General features: G+C 34.2%; 1 protein-coding gene across 9 annotated transcripts in view; it reads right to left on the bottom strand.

Moving 5' to 3' along the window:
* Positions 1 to 13223, bottom strand: part of LOC309843334 (TLC domain-containing protein 4-like) — a 106580-nt gene that overhangs the window by 36097 nt on the left and 57260 nt on the right. For 8 of the 9 annotated variants that reach the window (XM_082688754.1, XM_082688758.1, XM_082688760.1 and 5 more), the window contains 4 exons: positions 11959 to 12124; positions 7115 to 7204; positions 5294 to 5352; positions 2993 to 3087 (listed from right to left, as the gene is read on the bottom strand). In XM_082688754.1, the coding sequence (XP_082544880.1) occupies positions 2993 to 3087; positions 5294 to 5352; positions 7115 to 7204; positions 11959 to 12113 (399 nt within the window). In that variant the 5' untranslated portion in view covers positions 12114 to 12124. Of the gene's footprint in view, positions 1 to 2992; positions 3088 to 5293; positions 5353 to 7114; positions 7205 to 11958; positions 12125 to 12502; positions 12524 to 13223 lie in introns of those variants that run through there. The other variant, XM_082688757.1, reaches the window with a different exon arrangement.

Raw genomic sequence — 13223 nt, 5'->3', positions numbered from 1 at the left:
TCCTTAAAAAAAGGGAATCAGAGCATAATTTTATTCATGTCCCTTATAATAAGAAATCATCCTGTCACATTTACCCTAATAATTAGTATCCTCACTGAGGAGGGAAAAGTGAATTCTAGGAAAAAATCTGTAGGGTTTTTACCTTTCTATATAGACACCAGAGAAGATTCCGTAAGCTCTAAATTACTCCACCAGAGAATTTTAAGACTCCACTAAATATACGAGAGAGAGCTACAAGAATAGTGATCAAGACGTTATATAACCTATTTAATAACCTAAATTTAAAAGGATCTTACTTTTCAACCATTTAGTAGAGCATACAATTAAAACCTACAGATAACTTGTCTCTAGTTTTCATTTTAAATTTTAGTTACAATTAGACAATCTTTTGGGGTGTCTGGCTGTCTCAGTCAGAAGAGCAAGAGACTCTTGATCTCAGGGTTGTGAGTTCAAGCCCCACACTTGGAGAGGGAGAGAAAATTTAAATAAATAAAGTTAAAAAAAAAAGAGAGAAAAGAAAAAAAAGCAACTGTTTTAAGAAAAGAAGTTATACAAACACTTAAATAGTTGCATACTTATCAGTTCAAAATGCTTTCCAAATATCACTTCTCATAACATAAGTGAAGAAATTCATAAAAGTTTATACAAAATAGTAGTAGTAGTGATAGTTGTTGTTGTTATTTTGTTAGCCTTACGTAAATTGCACAAGACGACCTGGGAATTCACTGCATGGAACAACAAAAGTTTTTCTATAGTTAAACAGAAATGTAAAATCCATAAAGGACAAAGGTTCACTACATCTATAAGCATTTATTTATTTTCTAATTTTTTTCCTGTTTCCCTCTGAAGAGATTCACTTTAAACAGATAAATTTACCACATACCATTCATTTATTTCATACAATAGAACATAGGAAGACACCAAAAAAGCAATCATTCCTAGAAAACACAGCACTTGATTTTCTTATCAATAAGACAAGAGTTAATTTCTTTGCACTTTATTTTTTTTTAAATAAAGACATAAAAGTCCAAAGAGAAAACAATATTCATCCCACATAATTAAATACTCAGCCTACCAAACCACGCACAGCCAGCCCTTTGCCAAGCCTGAAATTCAGGGGTCGAGGGAGAACAGCAGCTCATCCTATTCACATTTCCAAATGCACGTAAGTGACCTGTTATCTTTCATCAGCTTGTATTCTTTTCACAACAGAATGGTTATTTGTGACGCATATTCAGAGAACATTCTTCTACACTGAAGCATGATATTAAACTCACGTGGGCACCCACACATTCTTCCCAGACTTAATCAGTATTTTGTTAGTCAGCTTTCATGTTTTTTAAGCAAGTGTTTAGGAAAAAAGTGCTTATACACTAAAAATTTAAGACCTGTAAAAGGTAAAAGTCTATATTTTATAACTACCTATAATCTATTAAAATCTAAAAAGAAGACAAATAGTAGGAAATGCCAGTAAAAATAGCCTATTGGTTGAGGAAAAATAAAGTGATTAAGGATACATTTTGGATATACACAATCACTTATTTATAGCATGAAAACAAGCATAGTTTTTGAATACATTTATATTAATTTATGACTTCAATGGGTGATAAAGAGAGATATTCTGATATATCTAATTCTTGCAGAAATAATGCCAAACTGACATCTTCACCAGCTATCTGTGTGTGGATCAACATAAAGAAAAGTGGAAGATCACCACTAATACACATTTATATTAATTTTTTAAAAACCCTCCAAATAGTCACAGATGTCTAATAATGTAAGGATTTTAGTCATACCAAATAAGAAAAAAAAAAAAAAAAGCCAGTGGTTATATTTAAGTTTTTTTTTTTTTTTAAAGATTTTATTTATTTGTCAGAGACAGAGGGAGAGAAAGCAAGCGAGCACAGGCAGACAGAGAGGCAGGCAGAGGCAGAGGGAGAAGCAAGCTCTCTGCCGAGCAAGGAGCCCGATGTGGGACTCGATCCCAGGACCCTGGGATCATGACCTGAGCCGAAGGCAGCTGCTTAACCAACTGAGCCACCCAGGCGTCCCTATATTTAAGTTTTAAAAAGAAGAAAACATGGAATGGCATACCATCGCCATTACATAAAATTTGTATTATTCTAGGGACACCTGGGTGGCTCAGTTGATTAAGTGGCTGACTCCTGATTTCAGCTCAGGTCATGATCTCAGGGTTCTGAGACTGAGCCTCATGCTGGGCTCTTCGCTGAGCGTGGAGCCTGCTTAAGATTCTCTTTCTCCCTCCTCCTCTGCCCCTCTCCCCTGCTCTCTCTCTCTTGTGTGCAAGTACACATGCACACTCTCTCTCTCTCTTTCTGTCTAAAACAAAAAAAGATTTATTATTCTAGTTTACATATGTCTATTATTTCCAAATATCTACTTGAGCCTTGTTGGCATATCTAGGTTGAAAAACAACTGAATGTGGAGAAACTTAACCCACACACAAAGGATATAAAATTGCTAATTTACAAATACATAGTGTAGAAAAATAATTGTTGATGTAAAACTTACTATGCATTACTGCCTGAGATTTGCTGTGAGTACACTCTATGAGCTCAGTCTTGGAATTCTGAAGTCTCTGAGCAAGACTCTCCCTCTGCTCCAGCCTACTTAAATGTAATTACATATGTACATGTAACTGGATGAGAATTAAACAGAAAAGAAAGTCATAAATGCACCTAGGAAGACAGGCAGATATCAATAGCTACACGATCCTAAAGGTTCTAAGTGAAAATTTTAAAAATCGAGGTCATCTACCTTAAATTTTATGAATCCAAACAGAACACTAACACAAACACACATCATTATTTTTTGTTAATAAACAAGATAACACATCACCACAGTGACCCCTGAATGCCTCTGGAGTTGGTCTTTATAAACTGGGGACTGTAGGTTTCGATTTCTGTTCACCCCTAAGTCATCACTCCCAACCTTGTCTACTTGTCAGGCTACCGTAAATCCTGGCACTCACCAGTACAAAGTAGTATGCATACAGCGCTGCACAATGGTGAATTATAAAATATTTGTCACCAATCACTTTCCAATACAAAATGAGAATCAACAAATCTGAAAGAAGGAAAAATAAGTGAGATATTACATAGGAAGAAGGCTGGACTGTTTTTCAAGTGTATCTAACTTTCCCCCTTAACAGCCTCTCACAGGCAATACTGAGCCCACTGCACTTTGCTCATGCTTTGCTAGTCCCGTTACCACCTTATTGTAAGGTATCTGCTCCCACACGACTGTGACCTCCGCAGGGTGAGGACCACGTGTGGGAATCCAGCACAGTGCCCACCACACAGGTAATGTATTCGTTGAAAGTACAAATTAATAACTTACCAGGGTTAAATAAAATGGAAATGTTATTGAATACAAATAATTTTTAAATAGGCTGAAATTACTGATGTTTGTGACTACAACAATTCACACAGATAAGATGGTTGCAGAAAGGGTGCAAAATGGCCAACTTATTTATAACACAAATCCAACAAACAGTATTTAAAAATTAACAAGGGATATGATTAAATATTAATTCAAAATAGCAATAAAAACAAAAACAAGAACTAAAACTATTAAAAAGATATGCAAAGCAAGAGGTCAAGGTCTCAATTTCTCCTTAAAAGATCCCGAATATAAACACCATGATTCAGAAAATAGTTTTCCCTTAACAAAACAGAATGTTTAACAAAACAATCTTCTCAAAATGTTAACACAACTATGTTCTTTACCAAATGGCTAAATGTGAAAGTTAGACATGGAGGTAAATGGCTATCATGGGTGGAAACCAAGAGAGGATGCAGGTTTTATGGGATTGGAGCTTATATGAGAACCTTCTTGTATATATAAAAAAAATGAAAACTGCTGATATAAAACTAGATGTGACTATTTATTTAAAAAAGTAATCAGATTACCAATTTTATGGAGAAAACAAACAGTACAAATCAAGTACAGTGGAAATCAAGAAAATATAACACTATTAGTAACTGACTGCATGACAAACCTCTCTAGATACATTTTCCCAACGTATTTTGGCCATACACTGGTCACCAATTTTTATGATAATGACCTTGTAATATTTTCCATAGAGAGAATAAAGAGAATTCACTCTTCATTCAGCTTGGTTTAGAAAAGTCAGTTTCAGTTCATAATTCTTATTTTTAAGTGCTTCAGATTATTATCTTATTTGGGGAAACCTTTATCAAGCTTCTTTCATACAAGACTTTCTGAGTGGTCACTACTCTCTGAACAGACAATGTTCATGAAGCGGTCTGTGAGGTGTAGTATAAATTGTGTCAGGCGAACGTGATAACCACTACACTACGGAAACTGTACTATAAATTGTGTGTCATCCTTGTCCACGACAGCATTTTGTACCAAACAAGCAAATCTTTTTCCAGTGTATTCACACGATTCACTCTTCTTGTAAATGGGCCATTAGATAATCTAATCACCTATTCATTATTTTAATTCAAAATTTATTTCCTCCTCCTAATGAATTACTGTGTTTTGGTATAATTTAATCTTTTGTTACAATTCACTTCTTGATAGCAGAAAATTTTCTATTGAGTCCATCACTCATCTTTATCACTTTGGTTTCATATCCCATTATTTTTATTTGGATTTTGCAGTTATCTATTGAATTTGAAAATTATAAAATAGGGTTCCCTATATAAAATGTCCAAATCGTCTGTTATTTTTCTCTTGCCTGACAGAGATGGTCTAGAATGTCTCTTCAAAAAGTTCAAATCGTATATTCTCACTTAATTTCCCCTTTATCTCATAGTATAAAGGGCTATTTCAACCCCATCCCACAGGAGAAATATGACAGAGGGAAACATGGAGTAGAAAGAGTCCATGATCTTAACTGATTATGGCTCAAACAGTTTCCCTTTGCGAACTTCCCCAAACAATATAAAACGGCAAGCACAGGAACCCATTTCAAGTGAGAGAAATCTTGATGCTTAAACCTCATTAGCTTCCCAGGAATTCCACCTGAGAGACCGTTCGGGGCAAAAAATGGACCATTGCTAGTAAAAAAAAAAAAAAAAAAATCAGGCCTTACTGAGGCCCCACTCTGCTGTTCTACCATCAAAGAGAACCAGACAGCCAACAGGAAAAATGTTTCATGTTCTATCATCACAGCAGATAAATCTTCCCCTTATGGGTCCTACAAGTGGCTTCACAAATAAATAAACTGAAAGCATAGACTATGTATTCTTTGTAAAATCCCATGAGAACTGTAAAAAGAGACAGTGGCCAACATATCACATACCAGAAATGAGGTAGCCTGTAGCAATAGAGATATTCACTTTCACAAGCGATGAATCACCCCTATAAATATTTAAAAAAAAAAAAGATTCCCTTTTTTTAGCACATGGGTTACAGATGACAGCTACATTTTTTTTTCTATTGAGAAACATAATTAAAATGATTTCTATAGATTCTTGAACAGTAAATTGTCATTTGTACCACACCCTGGGTTAGCTTGATATACTTCTAACTACACAAATAATCATAATTTCTTATATTAACTAAAAGTTTATATAAATAATTTTACCAAAAGATAACATTTTATAAATGTGTTCTCAAAGGATTTATTTGTGAAAAGATTCAAATAGATTTCCAGATGCTGGCTCGTTTTGTTTTTGTTTTTATTCCTTTTTCTAAATCAGAGATTCAAATACTCAAGAAATCATCCAGCCTGCCCCTGATCTTGAAGCAATATACTGGTATCACTTTACTGATGACTAGAGAGATCTGTCTATTGTCATATAACTGGAAAATGGCAGGAACAGGACAGTTTAAACCTGCAGTTTCAACATGTATACAATATCAAGTCCCTACAATTTGCCCTAATAACTGTCTTTACTCAAAAAAACAAATATCTGGTTTATAATGTAAACTACTGGTGAAATGAACACAAAATTAATCTGATAACAGCTAAACTGCAAATGGGAAGGTTTAGCAGAAGTCCTATCTTCTTTACAAATTTTGATCTGCAAATATGACCCAGGAAAACAGAACCTGAAATAAACTGCAGGACCAAAGAAAATGTAAAAAGATAAAAAATCATACTATATAAAAGTCTGATAAGGACAAAAATAGACCAGTGAAGTAAATCTTTGTCATAAAATTTATCTCCCAAAAGAACTGGTTCTGTTGACCATCATTATAACAATAAAATTAGGAGAAAAAACTTAGAAATGGTTTCGGTAGATTACATAAAAAACCTCATCATGGAATTACATTCACTAAATTGATTCACTTTGAAAAATACCTATTCCTACCAAATAAATTTGGTATTTATTTAATAAATACCAAAATTTACCAATACTGGTAGAATTCTAATGGGCATAATTCCATATTTATCAAAATGGCATTAATGCAAAAAAAATGATCAAAAATTACATTGTCCCACATCCTCCAGAGCCCACATCTACTACATCCTTATGCAGTGCTTTCTGAAAACATACCTTATCTCTCAAACTAAGCCAAACTAAGCCTTCTTATATAAGGCCTGGAAATACAGTTTGCAATATCTCTGCCATTGAAATGACATTTAAAATTTTCAAAAAGAGTCATCTTAGAAATTATCTATTATTGCTGAACATTGTTATTATTAGTATTTCAAATCTTCTCATGTGGTACTAACTTCCTCTTACATGGACATCTTTAATCCTCATTTTTATACCTTTTATACTTTTATACAAATGATGGGTTCAACACAAGACTGAGTCTTTAGATTACTATCCAAGCTGACTATCCTACTCAACAGTTAACTCATTTTTGCTCTGAACAGTGGTTACGACAACTTGGTATTACTCACTAACTCAGTATAAATATATACATCATCATCATATTCTCCCTGTCCTGGGTAACAATTGGGATACTAGTACAAAGTGGCCTTCATTATTTGTATTCAAATCTAAAATAAATCCTTTTATTGCACCTTGCTGAAGTATGTCTGAACACAAGCATTTTAATAAACCATGCACCATCGATATATTTTCCATTTTGAAGTAGGAGATGTTCTTATTAATAATTAATACCAAAACATAAATCAAATGGACTATATTGGAAAGAAACAGCTTACCAGAGTGGATCAGCCTTTGCAACCTCATCAAAAAACAAAATGTATAGGCCGAAAAGCCCAACCACCAAAGAATGGCATGTAGATCCTACCCTGAAATGAAACAAAATACATACAAAGATTTTAGATTCTTTGCAATAAACTGTAATTCTGGCAAGACATTTAACATTTTGAAGAAGTTAAATCTGGAAGCATTTAAATATAGGAATGGAGTATATCTAAGAGTATAATACAAAAATATCATTTAGAAATCCAAGGGCTATGACTTTACTTTGGAACTAATAGCAAGAAGGATGCCCCTAGGTATTTACCCCAAGGATACAGATGTCGTGAAAAGAAGGGCCATCTGTACCCCAATGTTTATAGCAGCAATGGCCACCGTCGCCAAACTATGGAAAGAACCAAGATGCCCTTCAACAGACGAATGGATAAGGAAGATGTGGTCCATATACACTATGGAGTATTATGCCTCCATCAGAAAGGATGAATACTCAACTTTTGTAGCAACATGGATGGGACTGGAAGAGATTATGCTGAGTGAAATAAGTCAAGCAGAGAGAGTCAATTATCATATGGTTTTGCTTATTTGTGGAGCATAACAAATATCATGGAGGACAAGGGGTGTTAGGAGAAGGGAGTTGGGGTAAATTGGAAGGGGAGGTGAACTATGAGAGACTATGGACTCTGAAAAACAATCTGAGGGGTTTGAAGTGGCGGGGGGTGGGAGGCTGGGGTACCAGGTGGTGGGTATTATAGAAGGCATGGATTGCATGGAGCACTGGGTGTGGTGAAAAAATAATGAATACTGTTTTTCTGAAAATAAATAAATTGAAAAAATTAAAAAAAAAAAAAAAGGATGCCCAGGTCTACAATTTTCTGCTAGAAAATTATGGAATCACTTATTTGTTAAAAATTCCAAAGCAGGGGTGCCTGCATATCTGGTGAGGCAGTTGGCAGCCTTTGATATAGACAGACTGTGACCGGCAAGTCCACTAACCAGCACCCTGCTCTGAGTTCCAGCCCTAACAGCCTCACCGCAGCATTAGTTTCCTGGTCCAGTCAGTGAGGAGTATCTTCCACATCTACTGACCTTAACCAATTCTATAGCCTTGAATCAGAATTTGAATGGATTGTGAAATGAAAATGTATTGCATTGGAGATTTCAGTGTTAAATGCACATTCACATGCTTGCTGCACTTGATTCCTGTAACCAACCCATAAGAAAGCTAGAGCAGCTATTATTAGTCTCTTTTTATCATTATTATGAAACCACTTCTAAATAGAAAAATTGAGGACCATGAATTTGTACAGAAAATCTATTTTTAAAAGAAACACTCAAGTGAAAGCAAAATGTTCACGAGATCCAGGCTGAATTTTCTTTTATAGAAGGAATAAGGTTTAGATGGAAAACATCAGTTTCTGTGAACATATCTTGCTAGTTATTTACTGGATTCAACCAACACCCAAGCTCTCTGATATGCTACTTAAAGAAGTGTACACAGGATATAATATATTTACTCACACAATGAAAAAGTTTACAAGTAATGAAATTTCTTTTCTCTTCATTAGAATAAAGGATAAGAAGGAACAGCAAAAATTTTTTTATAAATTAATAGGATATAAAAAATTTCTGTCTAAAATATGATCCCAAACCTTTAACAGTGACATATATCAACCAATATGAAGTTTGATACTAGAAAATCTTACTGTAACTTGAAAAATCAATATGCTGGATCTAATAGATGATGTGGACCTAAATAGATATATCATATTAAATCAAATAGTATTTAAATGCTCAAAGATCCTCACTAATTAAAAGGCACTGAGAAAGAATACTTTGCAATACCAAAGAATCATTTTGAAGTGTGAATAGTTAACCCCAATTTATCTGGTTTACAAGTCTGGAATTTTCATGCCAAACGTACCTATATTCCAAACATGGCTGTTTAAGGATATAAGTTCCTTTACGTCAAGTAAGACAGTCCATCTAAATAATCATACAACCAGCTTTCTATTGCCATTCAAAAAGTCTGTGAAAGCAGAAAGCTCGCCCTCTCACTGACTTGTTTTAGTGTTTAATAAACTTACATCAAAAAGCTTCCCCTTGGAAAAATGAGAACTTTTTGTTCCTGATACCCAGCCCTCAAACTCCCTTTGTACTTAAAATGTTACCTGGTAAATGGGAAGAATTACAAGCCCTTAACTGATGGAAATGGCATATAATTCATGAGAGAAAAGTTAAATCTTACTTGGATCAGGAAAAGCAAATATCCTGTGCTTACCTACTCTTCTGCATTAAAAGTCTCTATGTTCAGAGACTTCTGTTTAGTAAACATTTCACAGTCTATTCTTTAAAATCGGATTCTTGGCAAAGCAAGATGTAGATTCCTTACTGTCCAAAATGAAATACCAAGATGCTAACCAAAAGAAAATATTTTTTTTCTAAGAAGGTTAAAAAGAAATGTTTGTGCTAATAAAAAGACAGGGAGATAATGGAAATAAGGACCATTGTAGAACAGCAATTTAAAGTTACTGATTTAATCATTCCTATGTAGTAGGGGTATTACCAATAGAAATAATATAGTTCAAACAGGCAAGAGTTAAAAATTAGAGAAGCAGATTTTAAAATTAAGAGTATTTTAACACAATAGGACTTTCTATACCATAGGAAAACAAATGGATAGAAGAAAATGTTTTTTTAATTATAAGATATAAATAATACTTGTAAATATTTTTTTTTCCTGAAAATACAACAGTTTAGTACAGTAATTTATCACTTATGCTTAATTAAACTGTCACCTCTCAGGTGTTAATTTTCTGGTGAGTTGTTTTTCCTCCTGTACTTCTTCTGCAGTAGGGTTTAGACCACTCATTATTCAGAGACTTTTTCGTGATTATTAGTAAGAATTATATGGTTTGGGGCGCCTGGGTGGCTTAGTGGGTTAAGCCTCTGCCTTCGGCTTAGGTCATGATCTCAGGGTCCTGGGACTGAGCCCCATATCAGGCTCTCTGCTCGGCAGGGAGCCTGCTTCACCCCCCCCCCCACCCCGCCCTCTGCCTGCTTCTCTAGCTACTTGTGATCTCTGTCTGTCAAATAAATAAATAAAATCTTTAAAAAAAAAAAAAAGAATTATGTGGGTTGTGTTGATCTGGGTGTTTCAAGACTGGAAGCAGGATTTCAAGACATATACATGTATTTTACTCAAAGAGTAGCCCATCTTTTCTCTTTCTTTATACTCCACCTCACAGCTTAAATCTCATGTAAACCAAGCTGGAGTGGGAACAGGAGTAAATTTGAGAGAGAATGCCATTTAAATAGGGTAATGAATCTTCTATAATCCCAGACTCCTTTTTCAGCTAGGAACTCGGTTTCCCAAATAGCGATTCTGTGCACCGCAGAATGGCAGTGATAAGACTGAATAATGCAAAGTATTTTTCAATTTCATACCATTTCATTTTCATCTTGCCTCTATCTCTCTGTACCGTCCTTATTCCTCTGGCTTGCTGCTCTCCAAGATTCAAAGGCCCTTACCTACCTTGACCATGGTGAAAGGGAAATGAAAATAGTTCAAAATTTACTCTCAGAAAATCTGTTCCCCATCCCACTCCTCACCCCTTCCTTCTCTTTCCCTCTTCTACCTATCTGCATCTGAGAAAGGGTTTTTTAAAATGATGGTTTGTATCCCACTTGTGAACAATATCTTAGTACTGTTCTTCAGACCAAAAAAACCCAAAACTTATTTTTCAAAACTACATGGTGAAATAATTCCCACTTTTGGGTAAAAAGAGCTATAGCATGCATGAACCAGACAAATCAATGTAAGGTGCAAAAGGAAACAACTGAAGTCTTATTCACAGTCTGAGTTATAAAAGTGCATGCCTGCAAACCAATTCGGCTCAAAGACAGGACACTTCCCAGTCAGATAGGACCATTCTCAAATAAATACTTAGAATTTGGCAGAACTTAATTCTCAAAGGAAATTGCAATGAAAAATAATTAAAGCAATTTTAGAGACCTGCTGAATTCATTTTATAGTCAGCATTAACTTCAAGTAAATTAAAACAAAAAAAAATACATCCACAGCTGCTCCCATTCACTGCAGTGTGCAAAAGCACGGTGACATCCGGGTGAAATGTTCACAAGCACATGAAGCAGTCACCAGAGTCATTTTGTGTTTGAAACACTGTGAAAGGTCAATGAGTTGCACACACAAAAAATTTGCAAGCTAACTCATTAAAACTCCCATAGATTTCTATACCCTTAGAGGTACTATTCGTTTTCCATTTATTTTTCTTCTGTTTTAAATAAAAATCTAAAAAGCAATTTTTAATTTAACAAAAAAATGGGTTCTGATGGCCTCTGAATTATAATGAAAAGTTCATTAAAACAGAGATACAGATGTGCTAACCAGTAGCATGTAAGTGCCCTCAGTCTGGCCAAGCCAGCTCACACCATATAGAGGCTGCTCACAGACCCAGCTAACATTCACTTCTGTGATCACTTCCAGAGAGCATATGTTTGTTATCATAAACGTTTCAGAGGAGAACACAAAACAGGACTCCTCTGCAGTCAGCTGGAGTCTCCTTAACCTTCCCACGCCTCCCCAGAAAGTTCAGTTTTTCCTTACATCTTTCAGGAGAAGAATTTTTATAATTTTCTTGTATGAGATCTATCTACTTACTTTCCTTTTATTCCTAAGGTCAAATTTAAAAAAAAAAAAAAAACAAAAACTGACCTTCAACTTTATTAGATCTTAAATGAAAGATTTGGGGCAGGCAAATACTTTTAAAAATTTTATTTCATTAAACTAACTTTTTAAAATCCGTTACATTTTCATATGCTTTACCTTGAGTTCCATTCAATCTTCTTCTCATAGCTGAGACTATTAAAACCTGGAGAAACTTTTGCTGAAAACCAGAAACTTATAAAGTAGAAAAGAAGCTGAAAGGTGAAAAAACTGGTAATAACACTGTTGAAGACCAGTTTGGTGTTGGTGTCCATATTTCTTCAACCTGTTAAGAAAAAAAGATGGGCATCAATTGCTTTAAATTGCTCATAAGAAATCTAAATTAATTTTTTTTATTTTAACAATACATGCTTATATTTTTAATAATTTATCTTAATTTAGCACAAATATAAGAATACAAAGAAACTAAAGGATTTTTAAGTCTTTATTAGCTATTTGTCATGTATCTTGTATTTGTATTTAAAAAAAAAAGGGAAAAATCATCCTAAATATCTCACTATTATCAATTTTAGAAGGCAAATTTAACAGCATGATTTTCAACATTATCTAAGTCTTAGGAGTTTAGCATTAAGAGGGCATTTCAAGTACTATAACTGAAGGTATTCTTTTAGTAATATTTTTAATTAAACGTAGGAAAAATCACCTGATTTCTCTATGCTTCAACTTCCTCACCTATGAAATGAGTCCATTAGATAATTTCTAAGAAACAATGAGGCCAAAAATAATAATAAAACTAAGATTAACTACATAGCAAAACAAAAAATAATTACACTATAAAAACTAATTGTACAGTGAGACAAATGACATTTTAAAACAAAATTAAAATCTTAGGAAGAAGAATACCATCTTAGAAAAGAACCATACCACTGTTGCTGCTTTAATTAGTATTTAACTTTTAAAAAGTATTCTGCAATCACACACATCCTTGGACCAAAAATCCACCATGGCTTTTTATCTTTAAAATAAAAGATTTTTATAAAAGAGCTTCAGGTTTTAAGGGTAGAGTTAGAAGAACAGCAATATGCATATATATAATATGCATATGTACTCATTCAAAATATGTTTTCCAGCTCACTGAACTGAACTTTATTTGGATCCTAAAAATCTTAGGAACATTCAAACCAAAAGAAAGACACTAAAGCATTTGCTCATATCCAGCAAATATAGCATTTCTAGAAATGGCTCCATCTTTGATACAGCTGACCCTCAAATGAAAAGGAAATGAATCAATACATATTTCCAGCTGCCTAATGTGAAGAAATAAAGTCACCTACTGAAGCCAATTCACTAGAGAAAAACCAAGTCATTGACTACACTAGCAATAACCCCACTTCATTCCCCTCCAACCAGGACCTTGTAATAAG

Source organism: Mustela nivalis (assembly GCF_964662115.1).
Source record: "Mustela nivalis genome assembly, chromosome: 10".
Taxonomy (NCBI): Eukaryota; Metazoa; Chordata; class Mammalia; order Carnivora; family Mustelidae; genus Mustela; species Mustela nivalis.
This window is presented reverse-complemented; position numbering and strand designations above follow the sequence as displayed.